Genomic DNA, 19,699 nt, shown 5'->3' on the forward strand with positions numbered 1-19,699 from the left:
TGTCAAGTCCAACTAGCACTAAATACCATGACATTTAAAATAAATAATAATAATAAAAAAAACAAGGAAGAGAAATGCAGTGGAGTAGCAAAGAATCGTCCCAGAGCTGCAGCCAGTCCTCTCGGGTCCGGCACGTATTCCGGATATTTTCAGGGAAGCTCATTTCAACAAGCCTTTTCCTTCCAGCCTGTCCAAGTGCTCTCAGGAATGCGTCCCTGTGTCCAAGAACAACTTCCAGACAGGAGGAGGAGGGGGGGTGGGGGTAGAGGGAAAGTTTCTTTCCAATTTTTTAAAGCTGGTCTCTGGCAGGTGTTGTGCTGCTGGATAAACATTCAGGTACTGTAGGGCTGTAGTGTGGTGAAGCGATCTCTCCCAAACTGCCACAGGCTGTAATGCTGTGTGATCTTGAGAGAGTAGCAGTTTGTTTACAGTGTTTAGGAATGGCCCAGATTGCCAGTATTTGCTGGCTGCTTAATCCATTAAGTACCAAATGAAGTTTTCTTTAGAAAATAAAATCAGAACACAAGCTGTATTTCTGTAATTTTGAATTTAACAAAACTAGAGGAAGTTGTCATAAAAATATAGGTTAAGAGAATATTTAAAAGAACAGGTAGATTTAAAAATGCTCCAACAAAGTAGAACATGGCCTGACAGTGGCACTTCATGGGTGAATTCACAGCTCTGTGGTTTCACTGGGTTGCTTGTTGGGTCACTACTGTAGCTCCACACATTGTATTGTGGAGATGCTATGGGAAGGAGCAGCTCCATGGCCTGCATCTGTACGATGTGCAGTGGAATTCTCCTGGAAGGACCTGCAGGACCCCGCTGAAGAGACACCTACAGTATGCAAATACTGCAGGTGCTTTATGAAGACTGGTATGCAAAATTCCTAGCTTTGATCTGAACAGGGTTATGAAAAACTGGGGACCGCATTTGAATTACCATCTGTCCAGCTACTCTTTCTTACCTGAATAATATTTAGGCCTATGTATTTAATAATGTAGGACAAGAATTTTTTTGTTTTGTTTTGTTTTTTCCAGAGCTCCTCCTAATGTAGTGCAGGGTGTTCTGTTGAATGAATGATCCCTAACACTTTTATTTTTTTTTTGTGTGTTAAATGTAATGACCTCACTGACTAACACTTTTTGGGGTTTTCTTGTTAAATGTAATAACCTCTAACACTTTTTTTTTTGTTAAATGAATGACCTCATTAACAATTATTTATTTTTTTTGTTTTGTTTAAGTGTAATGACCAACACTTTTTTTTTTTTTTTTAAATGTAATGACCTCACTGACTGACACTTTTTTGGGGTTGTGTTTCTTTTGTTTGTTTTTTTGTTAAATGTAATGACCTGAACACTTTTTTTTTTTGTTTTTGTTAAATGTAATGACCTCACTGACAAACACTTTTTTGGTTTTTTTTCTCTTCTTCTTAAACTCATCTGAGCATAAAACCACACACATTCTTTACAAGGCACTGCTTTTGAATCTAAAAAGCTGGCCTATGGAAAGGGAAACCGCTAACCTCACTGAGGTAAGAGGCCACTCTGCTGCGGCACATCTCCAAACCTACTTGATCCCATGTGGTGCCTTCAGTTCTACAGAGTGAACACAGTGGGTGTGTTAAGTAAGTGTGCAGCTCTGTGAAAGAAACCCACTTAACAGCGTGCTCAGTCCCGCTGCTGCTGAACAGCTCACAGCTGCAGAGCAGATTCCATCAGTGATCAGAGTGAGAGGAAGAATTCTTACTGTGAGCCTCTCACTTAACACCCCTATAAACTCTGCATTGTTTTAAAACGGTTACATCCAACCTGTGTGTCAGTCACATCTTTGACAGCAGCACTGGTACTGTAACTACTGTACTGCAAATATCACAATTGCTCATTCTGCTACAACATAGTTCTGTACCTGCTGACGTTGAAACTGGGGTAAAAAAAACAGAAACTATAGCAAGCTCATTGCAACGCGTGCCACTAGGGGAGTTGGTTAAGCAATGCAGTGGTCTGCTTGTGCCCTGTGTCTAGACAAGCACAGGTTTTCGCGTGCATTTGAATTGGTGGTTATGAGCAATATATATCTATTGGATCTAAAGGGTATATTAGAATGATGTAATGCTTTGTTCTCTAATAACAAATTGGAAACACAACTCTGGGATGCACTCCAGTGAGTTAATTTGAGAAATGAAATGTAGTTTCAATCAAGTCAAGACTATTCCTGGAAGTCCTTGTAAAAGCAATGTTGGGTGTAGGATTTGTACTATTTATTAATCTTTTTAATCTTGGGAGGGGGGGGGGGGGGGCGGCATTTCAGGAATACATTTCAAATCTGAAGCCAAGTGTCACCATAGTAACCTGTGTGCCTTCAATCAATGCTCGGAAAAGATTTAAAAGAACAAACCAAGTACAGAATTGTTCAATTCTAGCAATGTGACACTGTCCATTGCAGTGCCTCTTTCATGACACGTTTTTAACTTGTGCATTCAGGGCTCTGCATTTAGATATTTAATTACTGTCTGGTAACCAAAGAGATTATTGTATTATTTCAGCCATTTAACATGCACACATTGGCGTGCTTATCAGAATTAAAACACTGTATTCAAGGTTTGAAAATGTATGTGTACAAGTGATACTCGTGTTTTCACAAGCAAACCTGCAACAGAGCTGTTACCAAATTATATTGTTACAGCAATGCTGACATGTTAACAGATTTATACTAATCCTAATAAACACTATTAAAACAATTATCATAATAACAACAATCCTTCTCGGAGTGTTGTCGCTTGTGCAGCCTCTCCCAAGTCGGCACCAATCTTACCGCTAATACCAACGAGTCCTGGAAAGATTGGGAATGACATTTCTGACCTGAACACTTGGACCCCATTCACACTTGCGATTTTGTCACATGTGAACGCTCCAAAAAAGAAAAGGCAGCCCAGATTCAGGCCATCGTTTCGATGTGGCCCAGGTCCTGCGATACAGGACCAGGGATGGCCTTTGCATATATATGAACTCAAAGCAGACTCGTGGCCGCCTTTTCGTATCACATGACCATTCTGATTGTGTAGCTCAGTAGCAGGGATCCTAGGAATCCATTTGCTGCGGAATAACAAGAAAAAAACACGGATTTTACATGTGGGGAGGGGCAAAAAACATGCAAGCCTTTTTTTTGTTTGTTTGATAACCAAATCAATACACGTATAATATATAAACATTAACACAACTTTGCTTTAAATGTACGTAAACACACCTGTCTAATAAGCCTGCTTCCGGTATTCAAGTTCAGTGTTGAATGAGGCTTCAGTTTACTGCAGTCAGTATCCAGAGCTGTTCAAAGATGCCGAAAACAATAACAATCACCCCTAATGATCGGATCAACGAGTTTGGCAAGGACGGGTTTCACGTCGATGGTAATGTGCTGTTTTGTACTTCATGCAGCAAGGGTGTAGATTACACGCATAGGCACGCCTTTGTAGAGCCCATGGGAAGAGCTAGACATACATTGAATCGTAAAAACTTGGGATTGTTTTCTGTGTTCACACCAGTGTCTCACGAGTCTGGCTGGAGAATGTGCAGCTCTATTTTACAATAGCCGTCCGCATGACGAAGATATATTTTTACAACGGGGAACTATTTGTAAAAAAAAAAAAAGTTTGTTTGATTGATTAATGGCACTGGCAAGCTTGTAACTTGCTTAGAATTTCAAAGTGTAAAGAATTGTATTTTCACTGATATTTCAAAGCCTGTTATTGTGCGTATTATTGTTAATGTTATTCTACTGGTGATGGAGCGTGTTGTTGAGCAAAATGTATTTAATATGACAGTGTATTGCTGTATTTTGATAGGGCGCTTCCCTTCATGAAGGTTTTGTTATTGTCATATTTTCAGTAATCTTCCAAAGATGGGGTGATGCTGATGTTCAGTCTTTACTGGTAATGGTTAGGGACTAGAGAATAATAATGACAATGATGATAGAATAGTTTAACGATCGTGTTTGTAAATACACAGTATTCATGCAGGTTAAACAAATCAATCAATCAAATCAAAGAGAAGCAACATGTGTAATGTAAAATATATGAATGTTTATTGTAAATTAAATTAATGTTAAATAGTTTATTTTTGTATAAAATCATTCCATGTATAACCGGTTAATTCATTATTATTTAATGCCGTGTCTTTCCTTGGGAGGGAGCAGAAGTATTAGGCCTGCTTTTCAGTCACATATGTGAACGCGCAAAGGCACCTTAAACCGCAAATGTGAACAGGGTTGCAGACCTAAATATGCGGCTGCCCTGGGCCAGCACAGTAGTGTGAACGGGGTCATTGTATCCCAAATTCAGAAGTTTCAATTTGATCCCATTGTCCAGCTTCCATGCACGTACCTGGGTATCCAAACAAAAAAAAAACACATTGTAAAAAATTGCCATGTCAAGTTAGCGAGTCTTACCAACAGCACCTCGGTACGTAGGCTCAGGTTGTGACTGTACAACAAATATGTCACGGGGAAGTTCGGACTAGTTCAATTACGCCGTTATCGGAGTTGGGGGAGGGGTTATGTTTTAAAAAATGGCTTTGTTAATTTTTTTTTTCTTTACAGCTTTTTGGCACACTGACCCATTTTCCTGGGCCTGTGGTGATTCATAACTACCGCCAAACTTCGATCTCTACCAGGCCGCCAGGCCATGGTTTAATGTCGAACCCTGCCATTGTATTGCCTCTTTTGATTACATTTTAAAAAATGAAGTCAGTCTGTTCTTGAATTCCACGCTGCAATCCATCAGTGTTCTCCGCCTGCCAAGGAATGTCGCATTTGAGTAGGTCAGCGAGTGCTGAGGAATGGAAAAATTGAGCGTGTGCCTGTCTGATAGACACTTGAGAATGGATTTGACAGCAGCAGATATCCTGACAGCACACCATCTTATTTTTACAACGTTTCTTCTAAAGTGGTAATAAAGCAGAACCAGTTAACACTAAGAGGGGATACTGATGGCATTTTTGTTTTTCCATGAAATGAAAATATATCCAGAGCTGCAGTTTCTTGTATTGTTGCACTAGTCTGCAGTGCTGTTGGGATGGTTTGGAGCTAGTCTGCAGTGCTGTTGGGACGGTTTGGAGCTAGTCTGCAGTGCTGTTGGGACCGTTTGGAGCTAGTCTGCAGTGCTGTTGGGACCGTTTGGAGCTAGTCTGCAGTGCTGTTGGGACCGTTTGGAGCTAGTCTGCAGTGCTGTTGGGACCGTTTGGAGCTAGTCTGCAGTGCTGTTGGGACCGTTTGGAGCTAGTCTGCAGTGCTGTTGGGACCGTTTGGAGCTAGTCTGCAGTGCTGTTGGGACCGTTTGGAGCTAGTCTGCAGTGCTGTTGGGACCGTTTGGAGCTAGTCTGCAGTGCTGTTGGGACCGTTTGGAGCTAGTCTGCAGTGCTGTTGGGACCATTTGGAGCTAGTCTGCAGTGCTGTTGGGACGGTTTGGTTGGAGCTAGTCTGCAGTGCTGTTGGGACCGTTTGGAGCTAGTCTGCAGTGCTGTTGGGACCGTTTGGAGCTAGTCTGCAGTGCTGTTGGGACCGTTTGGAGCTAGTCTGCAGTGCTGTTGGGACCGTTTGGAGCTAGTCTGCAGTGCTGTTGGGACCGTTTGGAGCTAGTCTGCAGTGCTGCTGGGACCGTTTGGAGCTAGTCTGCAGTGCTGCTGGGACGGGTTGGAGCTAGTCTGCAGTGCTGTTGGGACGGGTTGGAGCTAGTCTGCAGTGCTGTTGGGACGGGTTGGAGCTAGTCTGCAGTGCTGTTGGGACGGGTTGGAGCTAGTCTGCAGTGCTGTTGGGACGGGTTGGAGCTAGTCTGCAGTGCTGTTGGGACGGGTTGGAGCTAGTCTGCAGTGCTGTTGGGACGGGTTGGAGCTAGTCTGCAGTGCTGTTGGGACGGGTTGGAGCTAGTCTGCAGTGCTGTTGGGACGGTTTGGTTGGAGCTAGTCTGCAGTGCTGTTGGGACGGTTTGGTTGGAGCTAGTCTGCAGTGCTGTTGGGACGGTTTGGTTGGAGCTAGTCTGCAGTGCTGTTGGGACGGTTTGGTTGGAGCTAGTCTGCAGTGCTGTTGGGACGGGTTGGAGCTAGTCTGTGCTGTTGGGACGGGTTGGAGCTAGTCTGTGCTGTTGGGACCGTTTGGAGCTAGTCTGAAGTGCTGTTGGCACCGTTTGGAGCTAGTCTGCAGTGCTGTTGTCACCGTTTGGAGCTAGTCTGCAGTGCTGTTGTCACCGTTTGGAGCTAGTCTGCAGTGCTGTTGGCACCGTTTGGAGCTAGTCTGCAGTGCTGTTGGGACCGTTTGGAGCTAGTCTGTGCTGTTGGGACCATTTGGAGCTAGTCTGCAGTGCTGTTGGGACCGTTTGGAGCTAGTCTGAAGTGCTGTTGGGACCGTTTGGAGCTAGTCTGCAGTGCTGTTGGGACCGTTTGGAGCTAGTCTGCAGTGCTGTTGGGACCGTTTGGAGCTAGTCTGAAGTGCTGTTGGCACCGTTTGGAGCTAGTCTGCAGTGCTGTTGGCACCGTTTGGAGCTAGTCTGCAGTGCTGTTGGGACCGTTTGGAGCTAGTCTGCAGTGCTGTTGGGACGGTTTGGTTGGAGCTAGTCTGCAGTGCTGTTGGGACGGTTTGGTTGGAGCTAGTCTGCAGTGCTGTTGGGACGGTTTGGTTGGAGCTAGTCTGCAGTGCTGTTGGGACGGTTTGGTTGGAGCTAGTCTGCAGTGCTGTTGGGACGGTTTGGTTGGAGCTAGTCTGCACTGCTGTTGGGACGGTTTGGTTGGAGCTAGTCTGCAGTGCTGTTGGGACGGTTTGGTTGGAGCTAGTCTGCAGTGCTGTTGGGACGGTTTGGTTGGAGCTAGTCTGCAGTGCTGTTGGGACGGTTTGGTTGGAGCTAGTCTGCAGTGCTGTTGGGACGGGTTGGAGCTAGTCTGCAGTGCTGTTGGGATGGGTTGGAGCTAGTTTGCAGTGCTGTTGGGACGGGTTGGAGCTAGTCTGCAGTGCTGTTGGGACGGGTTGGAGCTAGTCTGCAGTGCTGTTGTGACGGTTTGGACGTTTCTTTACAGGTATAAGAATCTAGGCAATGGTGCTCTCATTTGTTTTAGTCTCTGATACTGTAGGTTGTGCCATTTTGAAGGCTATACTGTATATTAACATCTGTCCCAGATTTGATTACTTTGCATAGAATTTGTTACATTTCAAGAAGTTATTCAACTTACTGTCGTGTACTTCATACGTTGAGGTTCACTACCGACACTAAAATTAGGGGTATATGCTGGGATTTATTGTTATTATTATTATTATTATTATTATTATTATTATTATTATTATTATTATAATTATTATTATTATTATTATTTATATAATTAAGTGACTTCAATGTAAGTCATTTGTTGCCCCTGTGAGAAGCTCATTGTAACAGAATTACTGCTAGTTGCAGTGTTGATCAATGCTGTGTTGGAATTGATTAAAAGAAAATAGGAATTGGAATTGATTTTGAAAAGGAATTGGGATTGAAAAAAAGGAATTGACCCCAAACCTAGTCGTAGCCCTGGGGTGTGCAAGTCATATCAGATGACGCCCGGGACTACAGGATTTGTATGAGGAACAAGTGTTGCCGTTATACTTTGCCTGTTGGACAAATAGTTTTTATTTATTTATTTTTCCTTTTTCGTTCTGTTGCTAGAAAGACACTCCAGGTATATTTTCAGAAAGCCACGCAAGTTTCTGAAAGTCTAGCACCTACACATAAACGTTTTAAAAGGTGTTTATGTCCCACCCCTATCACTTCTGATTGACTAGCTGTGGGAAAACTTCTATTAGTTACAAAGAAACCCAGAAATGGCTGTCAAGAGCGCAATGCACAGACTAATCATTACATTTAAGGTTTTATTTACGTTTTTTGTAAATTACAAAGTGATATTGCTTTCTTAATGCATGGAGCTGACTTTTAAATGTAGCAATCTAGTTAAAAAAAAAAAAAAAAAAAAAAGGTATTAGAGGATTAGAAACTTTGTGGTCAAGCATGTGCAGTACTTGTTGGAATGTTTTTAAAATAAGTTTAGAAGCATTTCAAGACAAAATAAGATGACATGCAGATGTGAAACCAGGATCCCCCTGCTGCAGCAATGTTCCAGTTACCATTATGAGACAAGATGTTAGATGAGGAAAAATAGCTGTAAAGTGTTGTACACAGTTTAAAAAATATATATATGTAATAGAAATAAACAAAAGAAAAAACATATTTTGTCTTTGCAGAATTTAATGGAGCCTATTGTAAATATTGTGTGCATTTTGGTAGAAAAACAGTATAAAATGCATGGAAACTTGACAGGTTATACACAAGTCCTTTAAAAATCTGGGGTTCAGCAGTTACAAAACTCAAAGAATGTCAACAAAAATCTGAATTGCACAAAGCAGCAGTAATAGTTGGCAATAATTTTGTATCTGTGATGCAACAAACTAAAACGCCTGTACATCAGGAGTTGAATTCATTTTATAGAGAGAGTGGAAAAAACAGGCAGAAGCTATTTTTATATCTGAATAACTCCCAAGGATTGCTTATTATAGTTGTACTCTTAGTATGTAACTTGCATTCACTAGCAAATGTGTTCCAAACTGCACTGAAGCAACATTTTCTTTCAAGTATATGTTATACATGTGTTGAGGTGAGGTTACAGGGCAAGGTTTGTGTATCTGTGAAAGGATGGCTTGAGCGGTGATGTCAGACCTGGAAGAAACACACAGCACTACGAGGTGAAATGGTGAAGCTTATTGTTAAATAACAGGTTTACACAAAACAAAACACTCAGAATAAACGGCGCAATGGCCAAATGAACAGACAGACGAAACAGTGACGAACACACAGACCAGTACCGTGCTGGTGCTTCCAGCGCGTTGGAGCAATTGTTGTTTTTCTTTTTTCTTTAATTTAAATTACTCTCCTCGCCACTCTGAAAACACAACCCTGAGAGTGAAGCGTGCCTCTTTTATGCAGCTGTACCGAGACTCGATTGCTAATCAAACATTCAATTGGAATCTCGGTACATCTGCACTAATTGTGCTCCCTGTGCTTCTATATTAATACCCACTTTAATCTGCACATGGAGTGATTATGCAATCCCCGTGCCTAAATACAATTCTATATTTTAAATCACTCATGTTACACAAACCCATTTATATCCCAATATCAATACACCAACATTAACACACCACACGCAACATATAACACATAACACATACATGGGCAGGGCACACTGCCACAGTCTTGCAGAATTTAGTGAACCCGTCAAGCTATGAGGCTAGAGCCGCCCCTGTTAATCACTAATTGATGGATTGTGTTCACTTTTAAATGAAACCACAATCCTACAAGTTATATTCTACTTTTTTGTGTGTGTTTTGTGTGATGGGTTGGGGGACGGGGCGAGTAGATTTTTGCTCTAAAAATCCTATTTTAAAGTTAAAGGTACACCATTGTTTCATTGCATGGGCTTTGCCTGGTCCCCCTCTGAAGTGATGGTTTCAGTGCCAGAGTGTTCCCCTGTAGTTGCCTTATGGTGGTACAGGGTTAAGCATTTAGTGTTGCTTCACAATACTGGAGACCTCAAAGGATTTAGAGAGCCCTGAAATCTCTTTTAAAGAATTCATCACTCATGAAATGTGGGGCATGTTTTACACCAGCCACAGAAATCTGTGAGAAATGCGAGACAGGCTCGAGTCACTGCCTGGTCTGTTTGAAGTGGTGCTCTTGTAAAGCAGCAGCTGGAGAAGGAGAGGGAAGGGGAGCATTCCCAGGAGAGCCCTTCCACCAGCGCGCTCTGGTAAAGGGAGTTCCCAGGAGAGCACTTCCACCAGCGCTCTCTGGTAAAGGGAGTTCCCAGGAGAGCTCTTCCACCAGCACACTCTGGTAAAGGGAGTTCCCAGGAGAGCACTTCCACCAGCGCTCTCTCGTAAAGGGAGTTCCCAGGAGAGCCCTTCCACCAGCGCGCTCTGGTAAAGGGAGTTCCCAGGAGAGCACTTCCACCAGCGCTCTCTCGTAAAGGGAGTTCCCAGGAGAGCCCTTCCACCAGCGCTCTGGTAAAGGGAGTTCCCAGGAGAGCTCTTCCACCAGCACACTCTGGTAAAGGGAGTTCCCAGGAGAGCTCTTCCACCAGCACACTCTGGTAAAGGGAGTTCCCAGGAGAGCACTTCCACCAGCGCTCTCTCGTAAAGGGAGTTCCCAGGAGAGCCCTTCCACCAGCGCTCTGGTAAAGGGAGTTCCCAGGAGAGCCCTTCCACCAGCGCTCTCTCGTAAAGGTTCCCAGGAGAGCACTTCCCACCAGCGCTCTCTCGTAAAGGGAGTTCCCAGGAGAGCCCTTCCACCAGCGCTCTCTCGTAAAGGGTGTTCCCAGGAGAGCCCTTCCACCAGCACTCTCTCGTAAAGGGAGTTCCCAGGAGAGCCCTTCCACCAGCGCGCTCTGGTAAAGGGAGTTCCCAGGAGAGCCCTTCCACCAGCGCTCTCTCGTAAAGGTTCCCAGGAGAGCACTTCCCACCAGCGCTCTCTCGTAAAGGGAGTTCCCAGGAGAGCCCTTCCACCAGTGCTCTCTCGTAAAGGGAGTTCCCAGGAGAGCCCTTCCACCAGCGCTCTGGTAAAGGGAGTTCCCAGGAGAGCCCTTCCACCAGCGCTCTCTGGTAAAGGGTGTTCCCAGGACAGCCCTTCCACCAGCGCTCTCTGTTAAAGGGAGTTCCCAGGAGAGCCCTTCCACGAGTGCTCTCTCGTAAAGGGAGTTCCCAGGAGAGCCCTTCCACCAGCGCTCTCTGGTAAAGGGAGTTCCCAGGAGAGCCCTTCCACCAGCGCTCTCTCGTAAAGGGAGTTCCCAGGAGAGCCCTTCCACCAGTGCTCTCTCGTAAAGGGAGTTCCCAGGAGAGCCCTTCCACCAGCGCTCTCTCGTAAAGGGAGTTCCCAGGAGAGCCCTTCCACCAGCGCTCTGGTAAAGGGAGTTCCCAGGAGAGCCCTTCCACCAGCGCTCTCTCGTAAAGGGAGTTCCCAGGAGAGTCCTTCCACCAGTGCTCTCTGGTAAAGGGAGTTCCCAGGAGAGCCCTTCCACCAGCGCGCTCTCATAAAGCTTTACTTTTACAAAGAAGAGAAAAGAAAAAAAAAACACTTTGCAAGTCTACTCCTAATTTAAGTCATTCTTTCAAACACTGTAACTATCAGTTGTTTACAATATTGCATACAATTCGGATGGCAATTTGAGAGGTTTGTGTATTTATTTATTTTGTTCTACTGTTGTATTGCTGTGGGTAGCAGAAGGATGACCTTTTCTAGCTAACCTTGGGCAAAACCTCTCAACATTTAAGTTTTCATAAAATTACACCCGATTTTTTTTTTTTTTTTTTTTTGAGTGATTTATAAATTTTGCAAAATGTATTATTATTATTATTATTTATTATTATTATTATTATTATTATTATTATTATTATTATTATTATTATTATCATCTTCTTAAACTCTAACTTAAAACATTTTAGAAGAGTCCTAGTTATCTTTCTGCTGCGGTACAGAACTTCAGTGATTTGTGGGCAGGGTTTGTTGTATGATCATATGTGGCTCTTGTGGAATGAATTTCACAGTGGGCTTTAGCTCTGGTATATTTTACAGGAGTTTGGGTTTCCAGACAGGAAATTTCTAATTAGCCTAGATGATTTTATTCACAGTCATCCCCTGCCCTGAACGTGCCCTACCTGCCTGATTTTTACAGCAGTGAGACGGATCAATTTGCCCTGCCAGGGGAGCAGTGGAGAAAGGGAGACCACATGGGGCCCTGGGACTGCAGAGGAGTCACAAAACAACCTTTTTACTTTTGTCATTGAGGGTGCAACCAAAAAAAAAAAAACTGTTTGCCATTACATGGGGTTATTTATTTATTGATTTATTTGTACAAGTGGTAGTTAAAAATCTGGTGAATTAACTGAGTTAAGGCACAGGGTACCAATATTTATGAATGAACTGCATTGACGTTCATAGACTACCACTTGGTAAGACGAATGAGCGTTAAGCACACTCGAGAGCTATCGTTTCCGTGTAAGTATAGTGTATCAAACAATATCTATAACACTTTATACTTTGGGAAGTAACATTGTTACAATTAGATGGTATGTAAACTCTTGATGACAACTGTGTATATATAAGAAATTGATATGTGTCTTCTTTTATAAAATATTTAATTGTTTTATTTTTAAATATTGCACTAGGGAATGAATCTGTGGTTAACATGATCCTTTTGTTGCAACAGTGGAGAACAGTGGATGAAATTGTATACAAAAATGGATGTAATAAATCTGCCTCCTGAATAGCAGTGAGTGCGTTTAACCCCTAAAGCACGTCATGCTGACCCGCTTGTGGAGCTGAAGTGCTAAAACACGATCGTATACCGGTTCCTTCAGACCAAGGACCAAGCACTGTATTGCCAAAGATTATGATTATTATTTAAATGCCCATTATTGCAAGAGGCTTTCCTGTTAAAGCATTGCTTCGTTTGAAGTTAAAGACCAATGCATTGTCTGCTTTTAAAAAACAGAAACGCAGTACAGTACTTCATCCGAGCGTGGGCTGTCGCAGGATTAGTGAGGAGAGGATGGGTAACTCCTGCAGTCTCCTGGGTGGTGGAAGTAATGAAATGGGAGTCAGCGAGACAGAGTGGACAGTGTGTCTGATTGGACATGGTGGGAGAAGTTTTATTGAGATCATTCGCAGGTGTTGCCCAAGAGTTTGAAAGGGGAAGAGCTGACTGCAGGAAACTTTTTATTTAGCCGTTGATGTGGCGCTGGCCCTGTCTGAGAGCTGCGGATTGATTGATTGTTTATTTGTTTAATATATGGGTTTGTTCTTCTGAGCATGCATGTGGTGAGTGTGTATTTGGAGATATATAAACTCCCACTAGAACAAAACAGAATCCAAGTTTACTGCACTGTGTTTACTTTTCTTTCTACACAGCTCAAGAAGGGCTTGTCCAAAAAGTCCTGAAATAAATTATTTCTGTATTATAAGAGATTTTATCAATGACTGTGAATAAGAACATCAGAAGTAATTGGTAAATTCTAGATTTGGGTTTTAATATCAGAATATGAATTGGACATAATGTTTCTCTTAAGTTGTTGGATTTGTTTTTATTTTCAGTAACAATGTTCTTGCTGTCAGCCACCAATGCTTGTTAACTGCTTCTGCGTACAGAGTAACTGCCCTGGGGTAATACAGTAACAGCAAGAACACATGTTAACCTTCTCCGTCACGTCTCTCTTCAGGATATCCGTAACACCGTAGGTAATATCCCTATGGAGTGGTACAAGGATTACCCTCACATTGGATACGACCTGGATGGAAAGAAGATCTTCAAGCCAATCAGAAACAAAGATGAACTGGATGAGTTTCTGGAGAAGATGGACAACCCTGATTACTGGTACGCTATTCATATGGGGTTCAGCAAAGAAGCGTGAAATATTTATTTATTTATTTATTTATTTATTTATTTATTTATTTATTATTATTATTATTATAATATATTTTTTTTTGTTTTTTTACGTTAACTTGGTATGTCGTTGGTACACAATTATACAAAGCAGATCAGTTAACTGGTCCCAGTCTTGCACAAGTCCCCACAGTATATAGTTTTTGTATGACACTGTGAAACTATTAAATTGGTTATAGTAGAGTTTATCCTTTTGTAAAGTTTTACTGAAGACTAACATTTGGTAACGCACGCACAAGCACACACACACACACACACTGAACGGAGTGTGATTCCTGCTCTCTGACTTGCTTCCCCAGGCGCACGGTTCATGATAAGATGACGGGCTCTGATATCCGACTGACCGACGAGCAGATCGATCTCGTGCATCGTCTACAGAAAGGACAGTTCGGAGATGTCAGCTTCAACCAGTATGAGGTAATAAATAAATAAGAATAAAATAAAGAACTCCAACTCGCATGTCAAAAATTACTTTATTGGTTAAAAAGCCATTTAAAAAAAACCAGCGTGTTTCTGCTTAGCATAGCTTTCATCAGAGTACCAGCAAACGTGTACCCTTTCCCATAACAAGCAAATTAGCAATCTTTAGTTAAATAGTCAGTCAGTTCTAAAACATTTTTTTTATCAAAACTGATTGAGAAGGACTTTTGTGATGTAACGCTGCCAGTTCTGATCCAATCCCAATTAATGATTTTAGAGTCTATGAAAACATGCTAGAAATGTTTGTACATTCTCCTGCTTCAAGTTGTGTGTTTTTTTTTTGTTTTTATTTTTTTTTTTTTTTAAGCTAGTGTCCCATAACCGTGTTTAATTGTACAAATCACATTATTTAACATATGCTGCCAGCGCCCCGTTTTGAGGGGTCAAGTTTAGACGTGCCCGTAATCAGAGCAGTGAAATTTCACCCCGGCACAAAGGAAATTGAGCTTTATTATCATTGTGGAGAGGAAAAAAAACACCAAGAAATTTAAACATTTTTAGGCTTCAGTTTCTTATATTGAGGTGTCATAAAAGCATTTGAAGGGCTGTATTTGCAGAATTAGTAGTTAAGAAAATCAGATTAAGTTATCATAACAGAATGTAGTTAAAGAGAAAAAGAAAAGAACATGCAGGTGGCAGTTAAAATGCAAAATAACCAAATGTGGACCATGGAACTTAATGGGTGGACAGTTAAAATGCAAAGTAGCCTGACCTCAAATGAGGACCATGGAACTTAATGGATGGATAGTTAAGACTTCTATGTACATTTGTGCTATTTTTAAGAAGGCATGGGACGTTCCTTTTTTATTGTTAGTTATGTTTGATTAAAAGTAATTCCTGTTTGGGAAAATCCTGAAAGACCTGGTAATTATGTGATTTATTTCCACATATAAAAGTCTGTAATGGGGTCATGCATTTCAGTGGACTGAACTCTGATCACATGTGTTCTGGTTGTAAATGTGTTGCACTGTGACTTGAAACAAATGTCATTCTGACTTCAAAGGACTGCGGTCTCAACAAACTAAAAATGAACACAGATTGTAAATTTAATATGAAACTATTAAAATGAAAATAAATACAAGAGAGGCGCAACCTTACTTAATGAGTAGTTACAACTGTTCATTATTTTCTGTGGAAACAAACAGCAGTGATTTTGCCAAATAAAGTGTTAATAATTATACTCTCGACTGCACGTTTTAAAGTTCTGGGACACCCAAGATTTTTCTAATTTCTGTCTTAAGGAACCTTTTTTTGCTGTTTTTCTTTTTATTTATTTATTTATTTATTTTTTCAATAAACAATATTGTGACATATCTTGGTTAAGTTCATGAATTAGAGGTGAGCCTGAGCTCTATCAAATAGCTTATGGTTTACAGGGGCTCTGTTCCATTTCCATTCTGTTTTTTTTCTTTTTTAAAGCTGGGAATGACAGTGGCTCAACGGTAAGAGTACTCTCTACACATCTACACTTTGGCCTTGTGGTACCTGAATATAAACTCGTAATAGTTCATGCCCAGGCCAGATGAAGCTGTGTTTGAGTTCTGCCCCTCTGCACACAGTGTGTGTTCCACAATGCAGCTCCCTTTGGATATCTCTCCAAGTCATACCACATACTAACATTAGTTTGACTTCTTTTTTAAATACAGTAGTGTTGGTAGTGGGTACAGTAGGGTGTCCTATCTTCACTCCTCTTCAAATTTTTTTTTTTTGACCCCCCCTTATCGCAGCCTTCTATCGATTTCTTCTCCCACGAGACCATGATCCACCCAGTGACCAACCGTCCGGAGCACAAGCGCAGCTTCATCCCCTCGCTGATTGAGAAGGAGAAGGTGAGGTTCTTTACAGAGCTGATGATCAGGAGCACTGCTGCTCTCTGGGTGATTTGAGAAGGTGAGGTTCTTTACAGAGCTGATGCTCGGGAGCACTGCTGCTCTCTGGGTAAAGGAGAAGGTGAGGTTCTTTACAGAGCTGATGCTCAGGAGCACTGCTGCTCTCTGGGTGATTTGAGAAGGTGAGGTTCTTTACAGAGCTGATGCTCGGGAGCATTGCTGCTCTCTGGGTGATTTTGAGAAGGTGAGGTTCTTTACAGAGCTGATGCTCAGGAGCACTGCTGCTCTCTGGGTGATTTGAGAAGGTGAGGTTCTTTACAGAGCTGATGCTCGGGAGCACTGCTGCTCTCTGGGTGATTTGAGAAGGTGAGGTTCTTTACAGAGCTGATGCTCGGGAGCACTGCTGCTCTCTGGGTGAAGGAGAAGGTGAGGTTCTTTACAGAGCTGATGATCAGGAGCACTGCTGCTCTCTGGGTGATTTGAGAAGGTGAGGTTCTTTACAGAGCTGATGCTCGGGAGCATTGCTGCTCTCTGGGTGATTTTGAGAAGGTGAGGTTCTTTACAGAGCTGATGCTCAGGAGCACTGCTGCTCTCTGGGTGATTTGAGAAGGTGAGGTTCTTTACAGAGCTGATGCTCGGGAGCACTGCTGCTCTCTGGGTGAAGGAGAAGGTGAGGTTCTTTACAGAGCTGATGATCAGGAGCACTGCTGCTCTCTGGGTGATTTGAGAAGGTGAGGTTCTTTACAGAGCTGATGCTCGGGAGCACTGCTGCTCTCTGGGTGATTTTGAGAAGGTGAGGTTCTTTACAGAGCTGATGCTCGGGAGCACTGCTGCTCTCTGGGTGATTTGAGAAGGTGAGGTTCTTTACAGAGCTGATGCTCGGGAGCACTGCTGCTCTCTGGGTGATTTATGATGGTGAGGTTCTTTACAGAGCTGATGCTCGGGAGCACTGCTGCTCTCTGGGTGATTTTGAGAAGGTGAGGTTCTTTACAGAGCTGATGTTCGGGAGCACTGCTGCTCTCTGGGTGAAGGAGAAGGTGAGGTTCTTTACAGAGCTGATGCTCAGGAGCACTGCTGCTCTCTGGGTGATTTGTGAAGGTGAGGTTCTTTACAGAGTTGATGCTCGGGAGCACTGCTGCTCTCTGGGTGATTTGAGAAGGTGAGGTTCTTTACAGAGCTGATGCTCGGGAGCACTGCTGCTCTGGGTGATTTTGAGAAGGTGAGGTTCTTTACAGAGCTGATGCTCAGGAGCACTGCTGCTCTCTGGGTGATTTGAGAAGGTGAGGTTCTTTACAGAGCTGATGCTCGGGAGCACTGCTGCTCTCTGGGTGAAGGAGAAGGTGAGGTTCTTTACAGAGCTGATGCTCGGGAGCACTGCTGCTCTCTGGGTGATTTGAGAAGGTGAGGTTCTTTACAGAGCTGATGCTCGGGAGCACTGCTGCTCTCTGGGTGATTTGTGAAGGTGAGGTTCTTTACAGAGCTGATGCTCGGGAGCACTGCTGCTCTCTGGGTGATTTGAGAAGGTGAGGTTCTTTACAGAGCTGATGCTCGGGAGCACTGCTGCTCTCTGGGTGATTTGAGAAGGTGAGGTTCTTTACAGAGCTGATGCTCGGGAGCACTGCTGCTCTCTGGGTGATTTGAGAAGGTGAGGTTCTTTACAGAGCTGATGCTCGGGAGCACTGCTGCTCTCTGGGTGATTTGAGAAGGTGAGGTTCTTTACAGAGCTGATGCTCGGGAGCACTGCTGCTCTCTGGGTGATTTGAGAAGGTGAGGTTCTTTACAGAGCTGATGCTCGGGAGCACTGCTGCTCTCTGGGTGATTTGAGAAGGTGAGGTTCTTTACAGAGCTGATGCTCGGGAGCACTGCTGCTCTCTGGGTGATTTGAGAAGGTGAGGTTCTTTACAGAGCTGATGCTCGGGAGCACTGCTGCTCTCTGGGTGATTTTGAGAAGGTGAGGTTCTTTACAGAGCTGATGTTCGGGAGCACTGCTGCTCTCTGGGTGAAGGAGAAGGTGAGGTTCTTTACAGAGCTGATGCTCGGGAGCACTACTGCTCTCTGGGTGTCTCATAATGAGCGCGCTTAATGTCGACATTCCTTCAAACAGCGTTTTATTTAATTTACTCACAAAGGAATTTGATGACCGTCCATGACTGTGTACAGATGGACAGAAATGTAAAATTGACTTTTGAGGGAACTTGTCACAGCATTTATAATCACTTAAAAAAAACACACACTCCATACTACACCAGTAAGCCAATCGAGCTGAAACTGGAGACAAACTACTTTTACCATTTTAGTGCCTTAAATATGATTTTCTAAGATTGAACACACATTTGTTGAGCTAATTTACTGAACTGACTTTCGGGATGATGTTAAATATTGCGAGTTGAACAAATCAATGTTGTAGTATGAATTTACTACCCTCGTTTTTTCAATACACCCACCTTCTACATCTCCCAAAGCAACTGCAACGACAAACCACGGAGCCCAGTATAATATAGGAATTCTTAGACCTGGATGGTTCGAGGTGGTTTGATGGTTGGAATTATTTAAAGCCAGCATAAATAAGCCTCCAACGATGTGTCATTTTCATGTTTTCAAGCAATTTCTCATAACTGCTCCCATGTGTGTAGTGTTGGATGGAATCATTTGCACAGACTTTGAAAAGTGGAAACAGAGGTGAAATTCTCATTTAATGAGGCATTGAAACTAAAGGCTTAAAGAAGTGAGCGCAAATTAAACAGAAATTGCTTGGGGGGGGGGGGGGCTTCTCCCCTCAGTAATCAGCATAATGGGAACAAGGATAGATCATGCATTCTTCCAATAGATACTCAGCTTTCTAGCTTTAATAAAACAAGACATTTATGTGTCAAACTTCTGCAAAGCTCACAGTAGCATTGCAGATTAGTATTATTTGTACAGTTGCATGAAGTAGTATTGACCAGAATAATACTAGTATTGATATTTCATTATTCAGGCAAAGCCTTCAGAAAGAATGGGTTGCGCTTGCTGATTTCCTCCCCCCCAAAAGCTCCTATGTATACAAACTTTTTTGAATATATATTTATATCTGTCTCTGTCTCTCCAGGTCTCCAGACTGGTCCATGCAATAAAGATGGGCTGGATCAAGCCTCGCAAGCCCAAGGACAGCACGCCACAGTACTACGATCTCTGGGCGAATGAGGACCCCAATTCTATATTGGGAAGACACAAAATGCATGTTCCAGCCCCGAAGCTGAAGCTCCCGGGACACGAGGAGTCCTACAATCCTCCCCCGGAGTACCTTCTTACTGAGGAGGAGGTGAGAGAATCCTTCCTTCCTTCCTTCCTTCCTTCCTTCCTGTGTCTATCAGCACTCCACATTGTGAGAACCCTTCCTGTGTCTATCAGGACTCTACATTGAGGGAACCCTTCCTGTGTCTATCAGGACTCTACATTGAGGGAACCCTTCCTGTGTCTATCAGGACTCTACATTGAGGGAACCCTTCCTGTGTCTATCAGGACTCTACATTGAGGGAACCCTTCCTGTGTCTATCAGGACTCTACATTGTGGGAACCCTTCCTGTGTCTATCAGGACTCTACATTGAGGGAACCCTTCCTGTGTCTATCAGGACTCTACATTGAGGGAACCCTTCCTGTGTCTATCAGCACTCTACATTGAGGGAACCCTTCCTATGTCTATCAGGACTCTACATTGAGGGAACCCTTCCTGTGTCTATCAGGACTCTACATTGTGAGAACCCTTCCAGTGTCTATCAGGACTCTACATTGAGGGAACCCTTCCTGTGTCTATCAGGACTCTACATTGAGGGAACCCTTCCTGTGTCTATCAGGACTCTACATTGAGGGAACCCTTCCTGTGTCTATCAGGACTCTACATTGAGGGAACC

At 43.1% G+C, this 19,699-nt stretch overlaps 1 protein-coding gene across 5 annotated transcripts in view; it reads left to right on the forward strand.

Annotated features, from left to right (window-relative positions):
- Nucleotides 1-19,699, forward strand: part of LOC117400617 (ribosome biogenesis protein bop1-like) — a 112,164-nt gene that overhangs the window by 61,966 nt on the left and 30,499 nt on the right. For 3 of the 5 annotated variants that reach the window (XM_059021220.1, XM_059021224.1, XM_059021222.1), the window contains 4 exons: nucleotides 13,276-13,430; nucleotides 13,799-13,916; nucleotides 15,707-15,808; nucleotides 18,897-19,109. In XM_059021220.1, coding sequence (XP_058877203.1) covers nucleotides 13,276-13,430; nucleotides 13,799-13,916; nucleotides 15,707-15,808; nucleotides 18,897-19,109 — 588 coding nt within the window. Of the gene's footprint in view, nucleotides 1-1,489; nucleotides 1,535-8,651; nucleotides 8,749-13,275; nucleotides 13,431-13,798; nucleotides 13,917-15,706; nucleotides 15,809-18,896; nucleotides 19,110-19,699 lie in introns of those variants that run through there. The other 2 variants (XM_059021221.1, XM_059021223.1) reach the window with 2 other exon arrangements.

Source organism: Acipenser ruthenus, chromosome 4 (genome assembly GCF_902713425.1).
Source record: "Acipenser ruthenus chromosome 4, fAciRut3.2 maternal haplotype, whole genome shotgun sequence".
NCBI classification, from domain to species: Eukaryota; Metazoa; Chordata; class Actinopteri; order Acipenseriformes; family Acipenseridae; genus Acipenser; species Acipenser ruthenus.